Source organism: Gopherus evgoodei, chromosome 4 (assembly GCF_007399415.2).
Source record: "Gopherus evgoodei ecotype Sinaloan lineage chromosome 4, rGopEvg1_v1.p, whole genome shotgun sequence".
Lineage (NCBI taxonomy): Eukaryota > Metazoa > Chordata > Testudines > Testudinidae > Gopherus > Gopherus evgoodei.
Genome location: NC_044325.1, coordinates 43,537,831 through 43,561,596, shown reverse-complemented (window position 1 = coordinate 43,561,596; position 23,766 = coordinate 43,537,831). Strand labels below are relative to the sequence as shown.

At 54.8% G+C, this 23,766-nt stretch overlaps 1 protein-coding gene across 8 annotated transcripts in view; it reads left to right on the top strand.

Moving 5' to 3' along the window:
• The window catches only part of TMEM63C (transmembrane protein 63C), a 73,929-nt gene extending 53,378 nt beyond the window's left edge, over positions 1 to 20,551 (top strand). For 7 of the 8 annotated variants that reach the window (XM_030559053.1, XM_030559052.1, XM_030559049.1 and 4 more), the window contains 19 exons: positions 1,113 to 1,150; positions 2,188 to 2,330; positions 2,754 to 2,805; positions 3,491 to 3,599; positions 4,290 to 4,363; positions 4,833 to 4,913; positions 5,536 to 5,656; positions 7,511 to 7,644; positions 8,204 to 8,326; positions 8,893 to 9,046; positions 9,652 to 9,758; positions 10,753 to 10,839; positions 12,542 to 12,607; positions 12,991 to 13,153; positions 15,018 to 15,123; positions 15,540 to 15,707; positions 16,079 to 16,194; positions 16,919 to 16,990; positions 17,801 to 20,550. In XM_030559053.1, the coding sequence (XP_030414913.1) occupies positions 1,113 to 1,150; positions 2,188 to 2,330; positions 2,754 to 2,805; positions 3,491 to 3,599; positions 4,290 to 4,363; positions 4,833 to 4,913; positions 5,536 to 5,656; positions 7,511 to 7,644; positions 8,204 to 8,326; positions 8,893 to 9,046; positions 9,652 to 9,758; positions 10,753 to 10,839; positions 12,542 to 12,607; positions 12,991 to 13,153; positions 15,018 to 15,123; positions 15,540 to 15,707; positions 16,079 to 16,194; positions 16,919 to 16,990; positions 17,801 to 18,013 (2,127 nt within the window). In that variant the 3' untranslated portion in view covers positions 18,014 to 20,550. Of the gene's footprint in view, positions 1 to 1,112; positions 1,151 to 2,187; positions 2,331 to 2,753; positions 2,806 to 3,490; positions 3,600 to 4,289; positions 4,364 to 4,832; positions 4,914 to 5,535; positions 5,657 to 7,510; positions 7,645 to 8,203; positions 8,327 to 8,892; positions 9,047 to 9,651; positions 9,759 to 10,752; positions 10,840 to 12,541; positions 12,608 to 12,990; positions 13,154 to 15,017; positions 15,124 to 15,539; positions 15,708 to 16,078; positions 16,195 to 16,918; positions 16,991 to 17,800 lie in introns of all 8 variants that reach the window. The other variant, XM_030559056.1, reaches the window with a different exon arrangement.
• Positions 20,552 to 23,766: the final 3,215 nt, after the last annotated feature.

Genomic DNA, 23,766 nt, shown 5'->3' with positions numbered 1-23,766 from the left:
TTGGCTGTGGCTCTGGTGACATTCCTGGAGCTGCCTCTTCTTCTCCACAGCAGGTCTTGTCCATTTACCAGGAATTCTCCTGTTTCTGGCAATTTCCCTCTGACTTGTGACCCTGTTCACGTGTCACTGGGGAGAGGTGGGACACGTACATTGCAGGAATCACTGTGTGAAGGACTCTTTCCTCCATGGGGTCAAGTCAAATGAAAGGCCATGGGAGTGGCCTGTATCCTGTGGAGGGAGAATTGCCCCAGGGAGGTAAGCTCCTCTCCAGGACTAATGCCTTTGTGCAGTGCTGAAAAGGGGACTGCTGTGCTGTCGAAGGATCTGTCCTTCAGAGGAGCCCTGGAGCTGAGGTCTGCCATGCCAGCTAGTGCCAAGGAAAGCTGCTTGAGTCTGTCCTTGGATTCTGGAGGATTCAAGCCCTTGTCATCCCCACCTACCATACTTCTCAAACCCACTCTCGGATCTCTGCAGTGATGGGACTTCCCTCTCCTAGCCTCTTCCCTGGCTGCTCTTGCTGTGAAGACAAATTCCTTAATCTCCAGCTTAGACTTTTCCTTCCATCACTTCAGGGCCATAACCTCCTTGTCCTGCCATCTCCTGAGAGCGTTGTTAATTCCCTTCATTCACTTGTACTGTCACCCTGACGGCTTCTGTAGGCTGTGATCATGTCCCCCCAGAGTCATCTTTATTTTAGGCATTGCTAGCCAGGTTCATGCCCATGGATTTCCCCCAGAAGGAATGTGGCCTGATGCATTTATTTGTCGGCTCCTCTCTGCTCTCCTTGAATGTCTTCTCCAGTCCTTCTGCTGGCTGCTATCTGAACACTAAAGGTCCCATGGCATTTTCAGAAAAACAGAGGTGATCACCTCCGTGTTCTGTCCTCATTGACACTAGTTGTGCTGTCAGAGCTGGTCACTGAGTGCAGAGCAGGAGCTCTGTTAGTATAGCAATAGTTGCCGTGCAGCCAGCCCCCAACTGGCCTCCTTGGCCACAATCACGGCACGGCTGGTCCCTGGTTCCCCACAATGTGAAGCACTCTGAGGCCACACTCCATTTCTGGTATCTTGGTTTGCTCTCAACCAGCTGATCCTGTTTATCTTCCCTTCCAGGGATTCTGCTCCTGGCTCATTTCCATCTACCAAATGAAGTAAGTACATGTCCTTTCCTGTCTGCATTGGATGGCAGCTACCTGGCCTCTCTCTGCCTTTCCGTGTATCCAAGACACCGTCTGGGTACCACCCATCACCAGTGAATATCCCGGTGCTGCTGTATCTGCTTGGCATCCCTTGATCATAAAGCACCTCCCCTGGAAGGGGAGGGGAACATGGGCTTTTTGTTCATTACATCCTGCTGTCCCTTGTGTACTGTCCCATCTCCCCTCTGCCCTGGTTCTGGTGAGTGCTCCCCTCCCACCTTGAGGGGCATTCAGGAGGCCCACAATATACCTGAAGTTCAGAAAAAGTTTGACAGACTTCTCTCCTCTCACCCTCATTTTTGTGGTGCCCTTGGTTCTGATCAGGTCCAGAAGAGTGAAGCACTGCCCAAAAAGTCTGTTCTCAGGGCCAGTGGGGATCAGAAAGGGCTGGAACTCCTCTAAGAGAGACCAAGCCCAGGGGATTTCCACCTCCCATTTAGCAGAGTTGGCTAGTTCAGGAAAGTGTCCAGATTTGTTGGTGTTTCATTGGCTGGACTCTCCAAATGCTAGGAGATCACCATCCCTTCTTGTGTTCGTCGAGGGATCTGGTCCATGGAATGTCAGAGACAACCTATTGTGTTGGAGTTTGAGATGGAGACGTCCAGTTAGGCTCCTCCAGGGGCTAGTGCAGGATTGTTCCGTTCAGTGTACGTTCCAGGGCTTTGTCCAAGCCCAGGTTAAATGTCCCAAATGATGGGGCTCCCTCCCAGCCCTTCCCTTGGGGACCAGTCTGCAACCCTCTAGACATCCCAGATGTCCCATTCCACAGGTGCCAAAATACCATCCTCCAGGGAAAGACTCGGAGCACTCTCCTCCTGAATCTTGTATGTGCTCTCTGGAGGGATGGCCTGAGTTTGAGCCCTACAGTATTTGGGGCTGGTGCTTTCCACTGGAGAGTGGTAGGGGGTTGGGGGGGCGTGCGCCCTGAGCAGGGATGGGTGATTTCACATCACCTGCACTAACACACCATCCGCCTCTGTGTCGGTAAGGGATGAGGAGCTCCAGAGCAAATGTGGGATCGATGCCACCACCTACCTCTCTTTCCAGCGCCACATCCTGGTGCTGGTCATGATCGTCTGTGTGCTCTCTGTGGCTGTCATCCTGCCTGTCAACTTCTCTGGGGATCTCTTGGGTAGGTAATTCTCCAAGCCCACTGCATGATCCCAGTGGCAGAGCACAGATCCGCACAGGACATGGGTGGGCATCATACATCAAGCGGGATGGGGGACTGATGATGCTGTCAGTTAGCTGGGAAGGTGGGATTCTGAATAAGGTGTGGTGCCCAGAAGATTGGTTCAGTGCAAGGGGTCATGCCTGGGAGATTGGCCCCATGGGGTGTGGGTTGGTGGCCAGCTATGGGGTATAGGAAATGGGGGAGACCAGAGAAGCTTTGGGGCTTGCAGGAGGAGGAGAAACCCTGGGGAAGCAGCAGAGAGGAAGGAGCTAGGAGGGGACCCAGGCATCTGTCATAGAGAAGCTGTTTGTATTCTGGGCCTGAACCTCTTGAGATGTGCAGCACTCCCATAACCTCCATGCTTCCCCTCTTCTTTTCCAGGAAGTAGTCCAGCTCATTTTGGCCGGACGACCATCACCAACGTCCCAACACAGTACGTTCCCCCCACACCTTGCAGCTACACTCTCTGCCGCTTGTGGAGATGGCTGCCAGGGGCACAGGGTTAGGCCATCAGCAATGTGGGGCCTGGCCCCTGGGACCAGGGTCAGGGTTTTCTTTTACATGGTTCATAAAGATCTGCACGACTCGTGCACTGCAAAGACGTGTGAGCACCTGATGGCCAGATGTGGACAGCTGTATAAGAAAAGATGGTAGCCAGCACTCCTACACCGTGCACAATAGCACCTCCTGCTGGAACTGCCGTAGCTTGGAGCTAGCACCTCCCCAGCCAGCACTCCTACACCATTCAGTACAGCACCTCCTGCTGGGATGGGTTTGGTCTGGAGCAGCTTGAGTTTACAAGTTCTCCTGCCTCATTCCTCCGGCAGCTCAGCTAGTGCTCCTGCAGCTTTCCCTCTGGTGCTCCCTACTAGCAGAAACTAGGACTGCATTCACTGAACTGCCAGCAGCTCACTTTCCTGCATCCATTCCTTACAGCACCTTGTGCTGGAAGAGGCAGGGACTGCAGTAGCTATGAGCATGGATGCTATGTGCTTTTGGTTTTCACCGTGATGAGCAAACCAGGTGGAGGGGAGGACGGGACTGCAGTGGGTTTGACTGATCCCCAATAGGGGTGCTGCTTTGTTAGGTTGCAGATCTGTTCCTTTTTTCTTGCACAGAGACCGTCTCCTGTGGCTGCACAGTATCTTCGCTCTCATCTATTTCATTATCACCATCCTCTGTATGGCTCATCACTCTGCCCAGCTCGAATACAAGGAGGATGAGAAGGTAAGCTGCCCCAGTCCTTTTCTGCCCCTCTCAACCAAAGGAGAGACCCTGCACAACTTTGCTTGTCTTTTGCCATCTGTGCTTTTGAACGAGCCACAGTTAGAATACATTAGATCTTTACGAATGGCCTGGAGTTGGGTTAACTGGGAAAAAGAAGGTGGATTTCTCCCAGATTTCTCCCATTCTCCTTAAAATGAAAGAAACCCTCAGATTATGCACCATTTTGTGCCCCCATCAAGTTTAAACTTGTATGTGTTGCTGTCGAGGGACTGAGCTCAACCCATGTCTAAGCAGTGTAAGAGGTGGTAGTGTCTAGTGGTTACAGCAGGGGGCCAGGAGTCAGAGGCTATTCCCAGCACTGGGAGGGTGTGGTTGAGTAATTAGAGCCTGGAACTAGAAGTCAGGACTCCTGGTTCTGTTCCCACCTCTTGGAGGGATTGTAGTGAACTGGCCGGGGACTGGGATTCAGGACTCCTGGATTCCATCCCAGCTTTGCCACCAGTTCACAGGATGATCTTGTACAAGTCTCTGTGCATCAGTTTTCTCCATCTGTGCAATGGTAGAAATGATACTGACCTTCCTTCCAGGGAGAATGTGAGGTGCTGCAGAGGCGGGAGTGTTGTGAATGCAAGACAAAACATGCTTCTGCTCCCCGATCCCTCTATCTCAGCTCCTCTTCTCCTCTCCCAGGTTGCCCGAACACTGATGGTCACCCAGATTCCCAAGGAAATCACAGACTCCTCCCTTGTCATCAAGCATTTTCAGTGAGTAGAACCACAGGTAGCTGCTTGATCTATGCCCATCTCTGTGAGCTTCTCTGCCCCTGGTTCTGCTGATTCTTGACAACTCACTGAAGGGAGACAGGTCGGGATGCCCATGGTCTGAGTGAGGGGTGAAAACATTAGAGGAACATCAGTGTGGAAAGCAGGTGATGTTGCCAGCAGCCAAAGGTCTCAGGTAATGAAGAAAGTGGTTCTGCCCCCTGCTGGCTGCCATGGCAAAGACGGGTACAGAAAATGCAGCCATCCTCCCTCTTCTCATCCAACATTGCCCAGAAAGACTCACTTCCTGGGGATTGGTAAGTGGTCTGGGGCCAGGAGGCTGTCCCCCTCAGCAATCCCAGCGGAGTTGGAGATGAGGAGTCAGCGGGGCTGGGAGAAGCAAGTGGTTTGAGTCTCTTCAGTCTCCTGGGAGGGAGGGTCTCACATGTCTGTCTGTGTATGTGCCCTGCAGTGAGGCCTATCCCAGCTGTACTGTCACCAATGTCCAGTTCTGTTTTGATGTTCGCAAGCTGATGAAGCTGGATGGAGAGAGGTGAGTCTGCGCTGGGGCCTTGGTGCCTTGAACTCCTTAGGAGTCCCATGGAGCTATCTCATGGTGCCGGCATATCACCCACTGATGGGTTCAAGAGTCTGCATGCACACTGCCTATGCAGGCTCTCCGGAGCCATCATCCTGCCTGGATCTACTTTACCCTGTAAAAGAACAGTCCTGTATGCCAGGGGAGCACACCCACATTGTCTACATGGCCTCAGGATTCCCAAGGGAAATCTCACACCTTGGCCTCCCTTGGCATTTGAGACTTCTTTATTTGAGGTTCCTAGTGGCCTTGCCTATCTGGCAGGCTGTGCCTGGGGTACTTGAGGTCTCTCTAGTGCTAATGAGCACTGTCCCCTCCTAGTGTTAGCATGGCACCAGGCTCCCATGCCAGGAGGAGTGTGCCCAGCAGGATGAGCATATCAGGCTTCCCCCTCTGTCCCTGTCCACATTGGTACATCTGGGATATTCCTGGCCTGGTGTGCTGTAGGGGGCATGTTATGGAAGACACAGAGTGCATCTGGGTGTATATGGAAAAAAGGCTCCTTTCCAACAAATTAGGGGAGCTCTCTTTTCTGGGAGGCCTCATGAAGTGTCTTCTGTGATCCTATTCCTGGCAGGCGCAAGGCAATGAAGGGACGACTTTACTTCACCACCAAGGCACAGAAAGAGGGGAAAATCATGATTAAAACTCACCCCTGCGCCCGCATCTTCTGCTGCCGCAGCTGCACCTTTGAACAGGTAAGAGATCAGAGTTGTGGAGGGTGGGGCTGGATAACACTTGCCCCCAGCAAGCCCCAGGCCCCTGATCAGAGATTCTGTTATAGTTTCCCCTCCCCACACAGCTCTGCTTCTGTGACAGCCACTAAACGATGCTGCTCTCCAGTCTCCTTCCCACCATGCATACTGGGGGATGAAGGCTCAGGAGAATGAGATGGGCCAGGGGAACCCTCAGGGCCAGAGGGAGGTTTCCATTGATCAGCAAACAACTAGGGTGACCAGACATCCCGATAAAATCGGGACCGTCCCGATATTTGGGTGGTTCATCCCGATATTTCACTCCGCCGGCAGCACTCGGCTTTTGTTGTTGTTGTTGTTGTTGCTCCACCGGCAGCACTCAGCTTTTTTTTTTCTCTGCCGGCAGACACCCCCCACCCCATATGTCCCAATATTTTCTTCATCTCATCTGGTCACCCTAAAAACAACCCACAGAATCAGGCACCCAAGGTGGCTCACTCTGGAACCTGAACTGTGTATATAGGAAACACTCACCTGCTACTGCCCTCTAGAGGCACAAACCATCACTTGCAGCTGTTGTTCCAACCCAGACAGCTGTCTCCTTGACACAGACCTTAGTGTTGTTCTTTTACAAGCAGCGTGTCTGCCTGGAGAGACTGGAATGACATTCCGTCACTCTCACTTTCACACCCATCCCTGGGCACCTCCCCGCCACAGTTAACTCACTGCAGCTGTGCATCCTGGGTTAGCATTTGTCAGCTGTTGAACACTATTTAATATTTCTTCCAGCAGTACGCAAAAGCCACAATTAGTATCGGCAGGGGCAGCTCTAGGGTTTTTGCTGCCCCAAGCGGGAGGTCCACCGAAGCCGCGGGACCAGTGGACCCTCCGCAGGAAAGCCGCTGAAGGCACCCTGCCTGCTGCCCTTGTAGTGCTGGCAGAGCGCCCCCCATGGCTTGCCGCCTCAAGCACGTGCTTGGCGTGCTGGGGCCTCGACCCACCCCTGAGTATCGGGCTCCCGTTGTGCTAGGTGCTGTATGTGCCCACAGAAAAACACAGGCTCTGACACTCAAAGGCCCCGATCCTGCAAGTTGCTTCTCACTGACAGACCCCTGTGTGCACCAGCATAGACCCCTCCCACACAGAGCAGCTCCATTCAGGATGGGGGCCTAAGAAGACAGGGAACAACTGAAGAGTGTTGGGAGAGGGATACAACCGAATAGAGTCAGGTTTAAAATCCATAAGTGCATTTGCAGGTTCTTTCCTGACAGTTACACAATGTAAGGGCCAGCTTTCCCTATGTGCCCCTTGCATCATTCACTGGCTGATGTCTCATAGGCACCACAGCTGGGATGAGTCCAGGGGAGCGATCTGAAGGAGGAGGGCATAGTGATCTTATGGCTCAATGCCCCCTGGTTCTGCTGCTGTTTCTTAGGGTGAAGATGGGCGCGGTGGGGGCCAGATGCCCTCAGTCAATGTCCATTATCCCAGTGAGGGGTGGTGCTGGAGTTAAACATACTTGTGGTGGTGGGAGTTTCGGCTTCTTTAGCATTGTTTCCAAACACTGCCTCCTTAAATCCTGCATCAATACATCTTCTGTCCTCGCTTGGACCAAAGGCCTCAGCTCCCTCCTGGAATCCTTATTTCCCTCACATGGGTGAGGAAGGAGCCTGCACGTCCAAAACCAGCTCCTCTCATTCCCACTTGTAACTTGCTCAGTGACTGCCTCCCAGCAGCTAGTCCAGGTGTTGATGTGGCAGCCCCCCAGATTTCATCCCCAGTGATCTGCTGGAATGTCAGTCCCCATCTCTCTGGGAGGAGAGCTCCTTTTAAAGTGATCTTTCCACTCCCCTGCAGGTGGATGCTGAGCAGTACTACGGGGAGCTGGAGGAGAAACTGACCGATGAGTTCAATGCTGAGCGCAACCGCATCTCACTCAAGCGTCTTGACATGGCCTTCGTCACTTTCCAGGATGAGAGGATGACATCAGTGTGAGTGCAGGCCTCAGCGAGAGCAGGGTCGAGGTCCTGCTAGCTGGAACGGCCCTCTGGGCAGCCTACACATTACCCTCTCCCCATGGGAAATGAACCTGAAATTCACACAGCTGTGGGGTGCAAATATAAAAATAACAAGCAGCTTCGGCTTCTGTAGCTCTTTCCCCTGCTGGGTTTGGGACTAGGAATGGTTAGTCCGTTCCTGCTTCAGAGCCAGCAGGGGTGCCCATCTCAGCTCTGGGGTGGGAGTGTCAGTGGCCCTGGTGCTTCGAGGCTGTCAAGTGGCGCTCTGAGTATTTCCATGGTTCCATGTGGACTCTGATTTTCAGTAAGCTAAACCCAAATGGTTGTTTAGTCTCAGCTGGACTCTGCCTATCATATCAGCAGGAGAAATGACCTCTGAGTATGGCAGATGGCCACAGCCTGTGATTGCGAGAACGTTTAGGGTGGCGGAGATCCGAAACCCCTTCCCCCTCCCACCCGCCCCCCAGCTCTTCTCATATAGCAGGAATCTGTCCTGTGTGCCAAAGTCTCCTCTTCCTCCTCTCTCCTGTAGGATTTTGAAGGATTACAGCCGCATCCACTGCTACAGGCACCCACAGCAATCCTCCGTGACCACGGTGGTAAAGTCCCACAGCTGGGGCGTTCGCTATGCCCCAGCCCCAAGTGACATCATCTGGTAAATCCCCACACAGCTGGATGGAGGGGGCACCAGGGCACAAGGTGGATCCAAAGCTTTAATTCTCCCAGACCGTTGGGAGTGTTAAGGGCTGAGAATCTGCCTCTGCGGGGCCTGAGCAGTGACACCAATGCAGCGAGGTTGCAAGTCTCAGCTAGGCCAGGCAAGGGAGGGGAAAATGAAGTCTCCTGGGCTTTCTCTGGCATTGGTGAATCCAGAGCCCATTGCAGGGGGCACAGAGATTCCATTGTGCTGGTTCTCCTAGACCCTGGCGATGCCCCCAGTTCCAGGTGGGACAATGCAGGGGACAGTTTTGTTGAGATGGATGGGGTGGGATGGGGACTAATAGCAGGAAACCCAGAAGCAGAAGCCCTGGAATAATCAGAAAGGATGGGGTCTATGTGGGGGAGAAGGTATAGGGCAGAGTGAGCATGGGAGCCAGTGGGTCAGGCTGCTGAAGTGGGGAGAGCCCCTTCCCAGCTGGGAACCAGGAGGGATACTCCAGCCACCCGCACCTCTGTGTCTTTCCCTGTGCTCCACCTACTGGATACTCTGTTCTCTTGTAGGGAGAATTTATCTGTCCGTGGCACGTCATGGTGGGTGCGATTTGTCCTCCTCAATTTCTGCCTCTTCATCCTCCTCTTCTTCCTCACCACACCTGCCATCATCGTCAACACCATAGACATGTTCAACGTGACACGGCCGGTAGAAAGCCTCAAGGTAGCCGATTCCTGTGGGACTCTGCCTGCTGGACTCAGGGCCAACTAGGGGGTTACCCATCTCCGAGCTTGCCTGAGGAGGGGAGGGTGTGGGCTGTCTCTGTGCCCCCCGAGGAGAGCAGGCCATGCCTCTTCTCTGCACTCTCCACGAGTGGGATGGGTGTCTTGGCAGGGAGAAAGGGAGAGCCCACATGGTGGGCAGCCACATGTCGCTGATGGAGGCATCCTTGGGTCTTGTCTCTGTGTGAGGTTGTGTGTGTGTGTGTCCCCACACCCAGGCAGTGACCCCATACCCTGGGAGGGGCACATACAACCTCACTCATAGGGAGCCAGTGGGGCAGGGCAGCTTTGTGAGTGTGCCAAAGCAAAGGAGGTGGGGTGGGACCATTATAGACTGCACCAAGTGCTGGGCTGCTCCAGAGCTGCCATGAATCCAGCCCCTTCCTCTGCAATAACCTGTGAGCTGTAGCTGGGGGCTTGCTCTGTCCCAGTAAAGCCTTCTTTCCTCAGCCTCGCCGCCACTCCAGCGGTGCACAAAGTGTCCCAGGGGCCCTGCCACCAGGCAGGCAGGGTCCTGAGCTTGTCTCCGGTCTCTCCCCTCCCCAGAATCCTGTCCTCACCCAGTTCTTCCCCACGTTGCTGCTCTGGGCCTTCTCTGTGTTCCTGCCATTCGTCGTGTACTATTCTGCCTTCTTTGAGTCACACTGGACCAGGTAACTCATGGCCTTTACACTCTGACCTTTCACCCTGGGGCCCGCCTGCCCCCTCGGAGTCACTCGGGATCTGGATTTGAATGAAAACCCTAGTAGGTACCATTTAGTCCATCTGCAGGGGTCAGGGTGGGATTGGTCCCTACAGTCTGTTCCGCGGGGTGTTGTCCAGTCTGGACTGAAGAGGATGCCAGTCCCTCCTGAGGAGACAGTTCCGTGCTCAGAGAGATCACTGCGACTGCCCTTGTCTGCACTAGCCAGGTTACTGTGCGAGGTGCTGTGCTGTTTGTTCCCGCCTCTGTTGGGCAGCAGTCACCTGGCAGCTGTACACACACATGCTTTAGTCCACTCCAGTGCTCTCAGCTACATTCCAAACCGGCACTGAATCTCCAGGGCAAGTCAGGCTGAATGGCTCCCAGCGCAGTCGTTCCCATGCTGGTGGGGATGGAGGTACAGGCGCCCACCTTTTAAAAAATGCCCTGCTACCGGAGGGGGGGGTCAAAGCTGCCCCACCTGATGAACCTTCTGTAGTCCCCTCTCTTCTCCCTTTATCTATGCCTCTCGCTTTAAACCTGCTCCCGGACTGCACTAATGCCTCCCCATGGCCTCAACCAGCAATCCAGCTGTGGTTGTCCAGCTGTGTTCCCTCTCTGCTCCCACTGCAGCACCCCCTAGTGGTAAAACTGGCCATTGCAGCTTGTGAACTACAGTCAGATTTCCAGCTGCAAATCCTGTTGTGGGAAGTGATGAGAATTAGAGAGAGATTTGGAGGGTGGGGGACTCCCCAGATGGCTTCACCACACCCTGTTCCCCCATTGTGGCCTCTGCATAGTTTAGGGAAAGAATCCCCACCTTCCCCAGTTAGCGCTCTGCTCCAACAGAGCAGTGTCCCCTTGAGGACAGTCTGATTCTCTGTGCAGAACTGGACCCAAGCATCTCTCCCTCCAGCTCCTCTTCTGTCTCCAAAATGTATAAAGATCATTTCCTTTTTCTGTAGGTCGAATGAAAATCAGGTCACAATGCACAAGTGTTACTTCTTTCTGGTGTTCATGGTGATCATCCTGCCCTCGCTGGGGCTGACCAGGTACAACCCATGTGCACAGCCCTCCTCATTGACTTCCAGACTGAGAATTATATACATGTGCCTGGAGCTCTTCATCCTGAGGAATCAACCCCAAAGCATTTGCAGAGACTGTGTGTGCAGGGATCACGTCACCATCACTGAAATGCAGTGGAACACAGCAGCTCTTAGCACTCAGCACTTCTACGCACCAGTTATGGCAGAAAGTGCAGTGTATCCATTTAAAATGTAATAGGAAATTAGAGAAGAAGCATGGAATTGCCCATGGCCCAACTGCCCAGGATGCCAAGATTAACTCCCTGACTCTTGGGCAATCTGTCGTCGTGTCTTTAATAATCATGTGTATTCCAGAGGGCATCCCTGTTACATCTCCTCCAAAAGACTGCTGCAACACAGCAGCCCCTAGAGCAGTAGCTCTTTAAAGAGGAAATATATCTTATAGTTCAATAGCTGGTTACTTATCATTCTCTGTGGTGTTGCTCCTTGGCCAACGCCAGTCGATAGCTTTAGGGGCTGTGGAGTAGCCCACTTTGTCTTTGAGAGAGAACTGACCAGCTCCCTCTGGGGAACCTCCTGCTCTAATGTATTGGAAGTGTGTATCAAACAGAAATGGCAAAAGCAGCACAGCTACTCACAGGCTACTGCACTTGCAGAGACGCTTGCTGAGGCCCAACTGTCCAGCCCTTTAGCCAGAAAGCACTCGCTCCTCCCCTCCCAGCACATGCACTGTTTGTTCCTGGGCCTGTCCTGTCCCCAAACTTTCCCCTGGTGAGCCCTCAGCCCAAGGACCCCCAGCTGCACAGCCCCCTCCTTCCTGAGTATGAGCTAGCTCAAGTCACCCTGAGTATTAACACCTTTCTTGTTCAGCTGATCTGCAAAGGAACTCCTTCATCGGGTGTGAATGTAGCCTTGTTCTCAGGTCCAGCCAAGCTGTGATCAATTCAGGATCCCAGGGTGGGGGCAAAGGTGGTTTTAATCACCTTTGGGGTGTCCTTATTCTGATGCCGGCTGGGATCCACTTTGGTTCCCAGCACAACTTGGAGAAGCAGTGGGGCTGACCTAACTTGCCCTCAGCTGCCCGTGGCACCACGGGGTTGTTCTATCAGCTGGGACTGGTCGGAGCATAGCGAGCCTTCAGTCATATCGCTGGTGCCAACAGCTTTATGCCACCTAGGGATTCTGGCTGTGCTGGGGCTGTTGGCCACTAGCTGCTTGGCCTTTGCGCAGCTGGAAATGTGCAAAGGGACCAAAGTATCAAGCCAAGATCACTCTGCGGGAGTAGCAGCCACTCCAGTAAGATTTTGACACGGCTCCATCGTAGGTTGAACCCTTTCTGTGGAGCGTTCCAGGTCGTGTAACTAGATCCTTCAGTAATTGCCACCTTTGACAGGACAGTGTTTTCCAGCATTTGCACCAAGTGGCCCAGCTGTTCTTTCCCAGACCAGCCTTGATTATTATCATGATTGTTGTTATTCACACAATGCCAAAACAAAACAGGCTGGGCACATTCCACACCGAGGTCAGGCCCTGTGCCAAAGGGAAGTCCAGAGAAGGGTGGGGGGAAGGTGTGCTGCAAGACCTTTTCCTGCTCTCTGCATGTGCGTGTGAGAGAGAGCGAAAGACTCTTGTCTGTTTGTCCATAATATTCTCTCTTGTCTGTATAACACAGGTCTAACCAGCTTCTGCTCTCTCTTCTCTCATCCAGTTTAGATCTTTTCTTCCACTGGCTCTTTGACATTCACTTCTTGGATGAGGCAAATATCAAGTTCCAGTGAGTACTGGCGGGTGCTGAACGTGTGTGGAGCCGTGTTTGTGTGGGGATGTGTGTACACGTGTAGATTAGGGGGAGCTGCATGCACAGCTGGGTGTGTGCAGGGGCAGAGGAATTGCATTTTGCACTGTCAGTGGTTTTTGGTTGTAGTGTTTTAGGATGCCCCAAGTTTTGGCCCCCATTTCTGAGCAATCCCCTGAGCAGAAGGGGCTGCAAGCTCATGGACCCAGCAACCCTGCAGCTGTCACCCCCTGTGCTGCTGGGCAGCTGCTTGGAGTGATTCGGGCATGAGTCCTGCAGCCACCAGCCTGGCACAGCTCTTCTCTGGCCATCTGCTTGGGGCATGTCTCATTCTCTTCCCTCCTTGTTGTTTCCGGGGACAGGTGCGTTTTCCTCCCTGATAATGGCGCTTTTTTTGTCAACTACGTCATCACGTCCAGCCTGATTGGGACAGCCATGGAGCTGCTGCGCATCCCCAGCCTCATCGTCTATGCAACCCGCCTCTGCTTCGCCAAGTCTGAGCCAGAGCGGCTCCACATCAAACGGGTGTGTGGCTCCACTCCCTGCACACCCACACCCACACACTGCCCATCTGCCACACCCTGCCTGGGAACTCAGACCTGCCAGATCCTGTCTCCACTGTCCTGGCCAGAAACTCAACTTCTTGTACTCAGGAGGTGGGGCTCTGGTTGCAGTGCCTCTGGGAACAGGTCCGTGGCCTAGGGCTGCTCCAGGAAGTGGGACTCTGGTTAGGGTGACCAGGTGTCTGGTTTTCGACCAGAACACCCGGTCGTAAAGGGGCTCTGGCAGCTCCGGTCACCACCGTCAACCGAGCCATTAAAAGTCCATGTAGCAGTGCTGCGGCGCTAAGACAGGCTAGTCCCTACCTGCCCTGGCTCCACACTGCACCCCGGAAGCAGTCAGTAGGCCCGGCTCCTAGGTGGGGGTGGGCCACAGGGCTCCATGCACCACTCCTGCCCCAAGCACCAGCTCTACACTCCCATTGGCCGGAAACTGCAGCCAATGGGAGCTGCAGGGGCAGTGCTTGTGGGCAAGAGCAGCGCGCAGAGCCGCCTCCCACACATCTGACTAGGAGCCGGACCTGCTGGCCACTTCCGTGGCGCAGCGCAGTGCAGGACAGACAGAAAGCCTGCCTTAGTGCCTCTGCTGAGCTGCTGACAGGGAGCTGCCAGAGGTGAGCCCTTGCCCCAAACTCCTGCTCCAGCCCTGAGCCCCTCCAAACCCGGAGCTTCCTCCTGCACCCAAACCCCTCATCCCTAGCCCCACCCCAGAGCCTGCGCCCTCAGGCAGAGCCCTCATCCCCTTGTATCTCACACTCCTACCCCAGCCCAGAGCCCCCTCCCACACCCTGAACCCCTCTGCCCCACCCCTCCAGCCTGGAGCCCCCTCCTGCACCCAAACCCCTCATCTCCGGCTCCACTCCAGAGCTCACACCCCCAACCAGAGCCCTCACCCCCTCCCACACCCCAACACTGTGCCCCAGCCTGGATCCCCCTCCTGCATCCTGTACCCCTCATTTCTGGCCCCACCCCAGAGCCTGCACCCCCAGACAGAGCTGTCACCCCCTCCTCCACCCAACCCCCTGCCCCAACCCAACGAAAGTGAGTGAGGGGGAAGAGAGTGAGCCACCGAGGGAGGGGGAATGTAGGGAGCAGGGGAGCAGGGCCTTGGGGAAGGAGGCGGGGCTAAGGTGTTCGGTTTTGTGCAATTCGAAAGTTGACAGCCCTAGCTCTGGTCCCAGTGCCTCTGGGGACAGGCTTGTGGCTGGAGGCTGCTGCAGGAGGCTTGGCTTTAGTTCCAGTCCCTCTGTGGCTGCCAGGGGTAAGCTGTGCAGAGGAAGCAATCAGTGCAGGTCTGGGAAGGCAGCGGGGCAAGGGAGTGCATCATGTCGCTCAGTAGTGACCCCACTGGCTGCATGAAGAGCAGCAGCGCCTGGCTCTGAAGGACAATCCCTTCCGTGGTCAGCAGGCGATGGCTGCGCCATGTTGTCTGGGTGGCTTATAAAGGAAGAAGGGAAACATAAAGGACTGGGAGTTGCTGCCAGGCCCTGGAAGAAATGCTGGGAAGCATGGGGCTGGGGGCAAGGCAATGGGCTGGGAGATCTGACTGACTCTGCCACAGACTCCCTAGGTGAACTGGGACAAGGCCTGTCATCTCTGGATGCCTCAGTTCCCCATCTGTGGTGTGGGCGCAATGTGTCCTTTCTCTGCCTTCCATCTGTCCACGTGGAGTACGAGCTCTCTGGGAGACCCTGTCTCCACTATGTGTATGTATAGTGCCTAGTGCCAGGGGCCCTGAGCTCACCTGAGGCCTCCAGCTAGTGCTGTAACACACACGATAGCACTAGGCTGGAGGCAGCAGGGTAACTGTGCTATTGGTTGTGCCTCAGTGCCAAGCCTATGAGTTCCAGTTCGGGCTGGAGTACGCCTGGACCTGCTGCATCTTTGCTGTCGTCATGACCTACAGCATCACCTGCCCCATCATCGTCCCCTTTGGTGAGTGGCTCCTGTGAGCTTCCAGCCTGGCCTTCAGCTGTCTCACCATCTCCTCTGGGCCTGGCCCCCGGGCTGGAAGCAGCCTCGCCCACATCCATGTTCCCAGGAGAGTCTGTTTGCTCCCTTGGGAGGTGAGATGATCATTAGAAGGCAGCTCTGTCTGGTCTGATTGACCTCCTGCTGAGAACCACCACCCCTGCCCCACTGTCATGCAGTGCCTGGGGAACCAGCCCCGGTACAGAAAAGTGAGCAGGGATCAGCTGCCAAATCCCCAATCACCACTGGCATCAATTCCAGGGACTGTTCTCCTTGACCCAGTCCCTCATCCCCTCTCCAAGCCGTGGTGCTTTCACCTCACCCCCCGCTTTGTCCAACGATGGCACCTGTCCTGACCCTCTTTCATCCTCCTGGTCCAGGTTTGCTCTACATGCTGCTGAAACACATGGTCGATCGCTACAACATTTACTATGTGTACATCCCCACCAAGCTGAACCAGCGCATCCACTCAGCGGCCGTCAGCCAGGTGGTGGTGGCACCCATCCTCTGCATGTTTTGGCTGCTCTTCTTCTCTGTCCTGCGTCTAGGTAGGGTGGACTCAGGGCAGGGACTCCTCCAGCCTAGACCTTATCTGCATCAGGTCTCACTTCTCCAGGGGACAAGCAGCCAGTTAGTGACCATCACCTTCTCGTCAGGAACAGGAGGAGAGGGGAATGGGGCAGACAGGGAGAAAAGAAATGGAGTAAGGGTAATGTTGGTGAGATCTCGATTTTACTCACCGTGTGAGGGGAGGACTCAGCCAGATGGGGGAGATCTTGGCTGGTAGTTAGGGGGGACCTCAGCCAGAGGTGGGAGAGATTTTGGCTGGTACTCAGAAGCTCTTGTGGCTGGTAGGAACTGAAGCTGGTGGACTCTGATACAGACTCCCATGCTGGCTGGCTGTTTTTCTCTGCTCTAGGTCCCATCCGTCCCATCACCCTCTTTACCTTCGTGGTTCTTCTATCCTGCATCCTCTTCTCTTTCTTTGGCCTGTGTTTGAAGAAGCTGCAGCCAAGGAAGCCCTCCAGCTACCAGGTGAGAGAGGGAAGCAGCCGCTTTGGTCCCAGGCCCTGACTCATCGTCTCTTTGTCCTGTTTGTCTGTGTCTTGCCTCTCAGGGGTCAATATGCACTGAGGTGCCTGAGAATTTCGTTGCGTCTGGAGCAGACACAGAGCTGACTCCCCTGGTGATGCATGGAGCATCTCCCCTCTGCCCATTCACCATCACCAGCTTTGGGTGTGTCTGTGCCGCAGTTGCAGTTGCCCAGCTGAAAGTGGCCCTTCTTGTCTCCAGATCGTAGGCTCTGGGCCCTACCCTCCTCCCCTGTCAGCGCTCACACCAGGGGCAGCACTAGGAGATGCTGCATTTTAAGAGGTCCCAACACTTTGAGCTCCGTTTTGCCACTAGATGCAAGTTAGAGCTCACTGCACTTCCAGCAAACCCGTCTCCTGGCAAGCAGTCCCCTGTAATCCAGGCTGTGAGAGCTCAGAGCCAAGGTGCAGCTCCAGCGTCCCCCAGCTGCTGGTGTCTAGCCCATCTCTGTGAGCTGTAAAACGAGCTGTGGGTCTATCTCTGGGCAGGTATCACTGATGGGTGTGGTCAGTTCAGTTAATCCTAGCTCTCAGTGGCTGCAAACATGATCCCTCCCTCTCCAACCCCGTGGTCTCAAATGGCTGTAGGAGGGTGTGTTCCTGTGGTCCCCACAACTTGGGGGATCTGATCCTTCATTGCTTTGTATTCTCTCACCATCTGCCTGCAGATGTCCGAGCAGTCAGAAGGGGCCTTCAACGACACGGAAAGAAGCAGCATCTCCTCAACCCCTAACTCAAATGTGAGTATATCCACCCCCCTGTCCTCATGCACCAGATGCCTTGTTTCGGGAGTCAGCTTTATGTGGCGTCAAAACACTCTGATACAATGAACCACTAATGCCTGAGACTAGGAGCACTGCACTGAGACTCCCACAGTGACCCAGATGTGCCTCTACCCCGGCATGGCCACTCATCTCCTGGTGCGCAGCTCTTGTGAACAGGGCCAGCTCCAGGCATGAGCCGAGCAAGCTCGTGCTTGGGGCGGCAGATTCTACGGGGCGGCATTCCGCCCAATCCTAGGGCGGCACAGCCACTTTTGTTTGTTTGTTTTGTTTGTCAATCCGGCCGCCCGGTAGGGGGCGGCAGTGCGGAGGAGGGGAGCGCCGGTGTCAGGTCTGTAGCAAGCCCAGCAGGGCAGCCCGCGTCCTTCCCTGCCCGCCAACCGGAGCGGCACGGAGCCCTCCCAGCAGGCGGCGTGGCAGTCGGGGCCACGTGGCGAGTGCCCTGCTGAAGCCCTGGCTGCCCCCCTTCTCTCTCTCCTCCCCGCTGCTAGCCGGAGCACGTCTTCAGTGCAGGGAGTCCCCCTGCCCCCTAACTCCGGCCGCCCTGCAGGTTTTTTTTCCTGCTTTGCCGCTCTGGCCGCCCCGATTTTTTTTTTTTGCTTGGGGTGGCAAAAGAGCCAGAGCTGGTCCTGCTTGTGAATGGAGGGTAATACACTCACACGCCCCAACCTCAATCAAATCCCTCCTTTCATCCAGCCTGGATTCTGAGTGGGACCGGGGTTTCTTTCTGATCCTCGCCTCTAGCCCATTGTCTGCTTTGTGCCCCAGATGTTCATGGCCACGGTCCTGCAGGAGCCCGAGCTGAGCCTGACGCCGGCTGCCTCCCCAGCTCACCAGTCCTACGGCACAATGGCTAACCGGCTGGAGCCGGTGGAGAACAGTGAGGAGGGTGGCCTTCAGAGCTTTGAGACGGAGCTGGAGACTGTGGAGGGTGAATTCAGAACCGGGCCCGTGCAGGAGGACCAGGTCCATTACCACTGAGCAGCCGCCCGCAGCGGCAACACCAGCTGGACAGAAACTCCTACATCAAGTATTGAGAACGCGGGGGGAACGCCATCTTGTAGGCCCCAAGCTTCCTGAGCTGCCATGGTGACCCTGCCGCCAGCTCTCAGGCTCTGGCGAGGGTCTAGTGCCGCTAACTGGCCCAGATCCAACACTGCTGAAGAGCAACGGCTTTTCTGGCCTGCGAGAGCCCAAGCCCTAGTGCGGGGGTGGTGGCCTCCTGCTCATACACACAGATATTACTGGGGTCTAGGCTGCAGTGGAGGAGACAGAACTTAACAGAGGGAGAGACCCCAGGAGGCCTCCTGCTTCCATCCTGTGCTCCAGCTCTGAGCAGCTGAAGCTGATTGCTTAGTGCATCTCATGCTCAGTAGCCTGCCTGCCATCCCCTGGTTTTCCCTTCTCCTGGAGTCAGGGTCAGTCGCCGCAGACCTCAGGCACCCCTCTTTGCTTTCCGCACCTTTCCCTCTGGTTCAGCATCTCTTTGGGAAGGAGGGATGCAGTAAAGTGGGTGGCCCCCAGACATTGGGGCGGGAGGGGGCACAGACCCATCACGCCAGAGCAGACGTAGCTGTGAATCTTTTTTATCAACATATTTTGGGAGATTGTGGGGGTAGGCATGGGCTTGTTCTCCTGCTGCCAAGGGAAAATGCCCAGAGAGCACTGATGAATGTGTCCAATGCAGAAGTAAAGGCCTGCAGCTCCCTGGCTGCCACAGGCACCAGCCAGACTCAAGTGCGATGCCAAACCCGTAGCTTTGTGGTGCACTCACTCGCTGTCCCAAGGAGCAGGGCAGGGCAGTTGCCCTTCAGCTGGGCCCCAGTGCCAGGCCTGGGTGGAGTCTGTTCCTCCCCCTATGTCTGCTTGTGGCTGTGTGTGTGACTGCTGAACGCTGTATTTGTCTTTGGGGCTCCTTCTCTTGGTTCAGCGTCTGATGTGGGGCCTGTCACCTGGCTCCCCCAGCACAGGGTAAGGGAGAAAGAGAGAGGGTGGGCGCCAGGGGGAGAATGCTGAGGCCAGGATGGAATAACAAGCAGCAAAAGGAGAGTTGTGTGCCCTGAAGCATTAGCGCTGTACAGCAGCATGTTCCAGACTGCCGGCTCTTTGGGCATGACCCCCCGGAGATGCATGTAGGCTCCAAGGGCTTAATTAAAGAGGCAGCTGGGAGTTGTGGGGGGGCTCTATTCATGCAGGGGCTTATGCATGTGATTGAACAAGCTCCTTTGGGGAACCCTTCTGGGCAATCTCAGGGCTGGAAAAACCTCTGCCCCCACCACCTGGACTTGAGAACACATGGAGCAGCCTCACACTGGAAATTCCCAAGATGGCTAATGAACACTTGCTTTCACTTCGCTGCTGGATGGTCACCCTCCCCAGCATCTCCTGCCTGCTGAATGACCGGCACTAGCCAAAGAGCTAGGGAAAGGAAAGTCAGTGCCAGCCTAGTGACACTGGTAGTAGAGGACTTTTATACTGCCCAGTGTCAGAAATGCAGCCCCCTCGGGCATAGGCTGCTGCAACAGGTACCCAGCAACACTGCCCCAGTGCTAATGCCAGCATCCTAAGTATGGTTCTGTCCAATTGCAGCAGCAACTGCACTTGGTGCTTATAATCCAGGGTCAGTGACTGCTTATGCCCCCTCACCTCCACCCCAGGCTCATGCTGTCCCCCAGGGAGACAGGCATCACGCCTTCTGCCATGCAGGGAGGAGCCACCTGCCCAAGGTTGAGCGGCACAAAGTGTGCTCAAAATGTTTGGCTACATGTTGGCATGGCAGGCTGCAAGCAAGGGGAGAGGTGTTTGCTGTAGGACCCCATGCCACTTGGCAGGTTGTTGTCACCTTAAAGAGCCACCTGTGCAGAGAGTCATAAGACCATTTGCAGTTGCAGGATGTTCAGCCAGGGACTCAGTTTGTGCCTCAGGAAGGTGTCAGCTAGTGCTTACGCTTGAGGGAATTCTGCATCAAAAAAATAAAATTTGCAGAATTTTGCAAAATTTTATTGTGTGCAGAATGTTTATGTCACTAATAAATGTGGCAGTGCCAGCATGGCAGTGGGGAGCACAGGCCACTGGCTGCATGGAGGTGGGCGCTCACCCTACAACACCTCCCGCCTCCCCCATCCCCATGACATGGACTCAGTGGTGAGGCTGCTCCAGACCCTGACATAGCACAAGGGCCAGGCCTGCCCCAGAAATACCCTGGATCCCTCCTCCCCCACCCCCGGCACACAAGGTGTAGGCTGGCGGGCTCAGCCTAGCAGGAGCCTAGTGTGGAGGGATCCAGGTGTGGATTAAGAGGGTTCTGTGTGGGTGCAATATGGTTGCAAGTGGCTCAGTGAGGGATCTAGATACGGAGGGGAGGGGGGGTTGGGGGCAGAATCTGGCTGCACAGGGGCTTGTTTTAGGGTGGAGGGGTTCCAAGTGCAGGGGAAATGGGACTCTGCAGAGGAAGGGCCAGGTGGTGCAGGTTCATCAGGGTGGTCTAGATACATGGGGGGGGTTAAAGGGTGGGGGTTTGCGTGTGTGCACAGGGGGTGTGGTTTGGCTGCGGGGGGGAGGTCTGGATGGAGGGGTGTCTCAGCAGGGGGTCTGGGTGCAGGGACACTCCAGATGCAGGCGGTGAGGCTCTGTGTTCAGGTGTGGGCAGCTCGGGGGGGGGGGCAAGGCTCGCAGGAAGGGGGTGGGGCGTGTGTCTGGGGCCAGATGCAGAGGGGTTAGGCAGACTGGGGCACAGCCCCAAATACAGTGACATCCCCTCCCCCTCCACCCCGTGGCTAAGGCGTGATGGAGGCTGGAAGTGGATGGGGGTGTGGCAGAGGTGCAGCTTGTCCTGCAGCTAGGGCAGGTTTCTGGGGGTCAGTCTGACCCAGCCTGGACTAGCAGCTGAACTAGCATTGCTGCTGTGTGTGTACATGCACCCAATGACTTGTGGCTTACCTTTGCTTCCCCATCAAAAAGTCATTTTTTTCTGCAGGGAAGCAAAAAAAAAAAATTGGCTGGGGACATGAATTCTGTGCGCACACACGCCCGCACACATGCCCGCATGCACGCACAGAATTCCCCCAGGCGTATGTGATCGCCAAGCCTGGTAGCTACATAGCTGAACATTCACTGAGCTGTGCAGCTGCAGGCTGAATTCAGCCCTGCCAGCTACTTGCTCCAAGTTGCTGGGGGCAGGTGGGAGGGAGGCAGGCATGTGAGCTGCCATCTGACCACATTACAGAGTTCCCTCCGTCACTGCAGGCAACAAATAAAACCGTGACTTAAAAACAAAGGGTGAAGGAATTAAAAAAATATGTTGGCTCCCCTGCTGCCCTCAAAGCAGCCATGATGCCACAACCCTCTTGCAAGAACTGGGCTCTGGGCCCATGGGCAGGACAGTTACCACTCCCCATTCCCAGAGCTGGGCTGACGGGATGATGCTGGTGCACAAATGAGGATCCAAGCAAAAGTGAGTGGGCCTGGTTAGTGTGGTTAGAAAGGCAGGAGTGGGGAGGTAAAAGGGGCACAGCTCTGTCCCCAGGGGACAGGACACAGTCAAGAGGGGGAGTGTTTAGTACTCAGCATCTAAGAAATGTTCTCCAGCAAGCGCAAGGTGGCTATGGTAAGCCAGGCAGCCTGTCTGCACCCTTGAGAGTGGTGGGTGGTTGAAAGGAGGGGGGAGATGCTCAGGTCCTCAGGGCCAGGCTCTAGCCTCCCAGCACCACTACTGTGTCACACTAGCCTTCAGTCATGCCCACAGCTGCCAGAGGGAGCTTGCTGATGGGTAGCATGGGACAATGGCAGTGAAAAGTCATAATAGCACTGAGGCCAGGGAAAGCAGCTCCGAAGAATGGGATTTGGGATGGCAAAAAAAATCAGAGATGCTAGTGCGATGGGTGACCCCTCTATTGTCTGTGTGCACATAGCCACATCACAAACCCCTTCTGGGCTCAGTGCCTGGCGCACTGTTGGCATCTCATAGCCCATGATAAAACCCCCATCTCCAGCAGCTATGCAGCCAAACACTCATTTGTCCCTTTGCACATACACCCCCATCCATTCCCCACCTCATACATCACCATGTACACTGTGGTGTCTACACAGCTCCACCCCTGTCACCCCAGCCAGCTACTCCCTGGCCACTACCACCCTCGTCCAGCTGTGCCCCTGTCTAACCTCACCCTGTGCTGTCTCCACCCACTGGTTGGTCTGGCCCAGTTCTGGGGGGAGGTGGATTGTTCCTTATGCTGCCTCTCCTGTTGGAGCCAGTTTGATGCTATCAGCACCTGATCAACTAACCTCAACGCCTCTCTCTCTTTTGCTGTTTCTCTGGTATGGAAGCAAAGTGCCTGTGAGTGGCATGGTGTCCTTGAGGAGCTCTGGCTCCTTGTCTGACTTTCCCTTGGCTGTCACACTATAGGAATGTGCCAGAGTTCTGTACCTTTCTTGTTATTTATTGCTATGACCGTGCCTTGAATAAAATGACTTCGCCCAGTCCTTGCCTGCAGTAAATGGCACCTGTTTACACTGCGCTACGCTCACCTAAGCAGCAGGAAAGGCAGGGAGGTGTGATGTGAAGGACATTGGCTCTAGGGGAGCCCCCATAGGGTTGCTGTTACAATGCATAAACATAGGCCAGCCAGTTTTTAAAGCCAGAGCTTGCATTTGCTCTCCAGCCTCTCACAGCAGTGAGTGCTCTAGGATACTCATTGCAAGAAGACGTAGCTCCTCCTCCTTGGTCTAATTTACTGCCCTTTAATAGAGATGAGGTGCTCAGGAAAACTGCTCCCTTTCCTGGCAGCTTGTCTGGCCCAGCACTGAGTGACGCATTCACTCGTCATGTCAAATAAACTGATCCTGCTCGTGGACTCCCAGCTGCGCTGCAGCCTGAACTGACCCAGCACCTGTTCCCACAGACTCAGGCTGCAAGGGGTTGGAATGTGATTGCCATAGGAAAGACCTCAACTGGATTACTTGGGTCCTTCCTGTAATATACTGAACTTCCCAGAATGTGGGACAGGGCCGGGTAAAGAGCCAATGGGCGTAGAGACTCGTCTTGGCAAGCCACCAGAAGAGGCTGCTCACAGTCAATTGTGCAGATGTTTAAAATGAGACCATGTTGCCATTCAGCTCCATGGGGCTGCTGAGGCTTGTGCTAAGCGCCAGGAGTCCCATGGAACTGAATGCTCCACCCCTCATTTTCAGGGGGGTCAGTGCACACAAGGGGAGTATTACTATCTCCCAACTACCACAGACTAATGACACCAAAAAGAACCATCCCTCAAAGCAAATTGTGCCAATCTGTGACCCTCTCTTCTCTTTTGTTACACAAGGAAGGACAGTGGTGAATTAAATTGTGACATTTAAATTATCAACACGGGGCAACTAGCTCCTAGATGAGTGGAGCAGTTCCCACCTCTCAAAGCTATTGTTCCAAATTATCTGCAGACTCACCTCCACTTTGGGGCCCCTCCAGTCACATTTTTGAAGCTTTCATCACAATCAAAGCAGCTAGAGACCTTTTCTTTTCATGAGAGCTGAGGGTCTGGAGACCAATACAACAGCTTCAGAGAGGTACCAGCGCAGTATATGGACTCATCCCAGCTGGTTCCAAACCCTGGGGTGGAAGTACCCTGCTACGGGCTCCATAGATCCACTGTGCTGCTCCAGCCAGAGGGGAGGAAAGTTCCCCTCTTTGCCTGATCTTCTACCACTATGTCAAACTGGAAGCGCTCTCTGTGCACATCCTT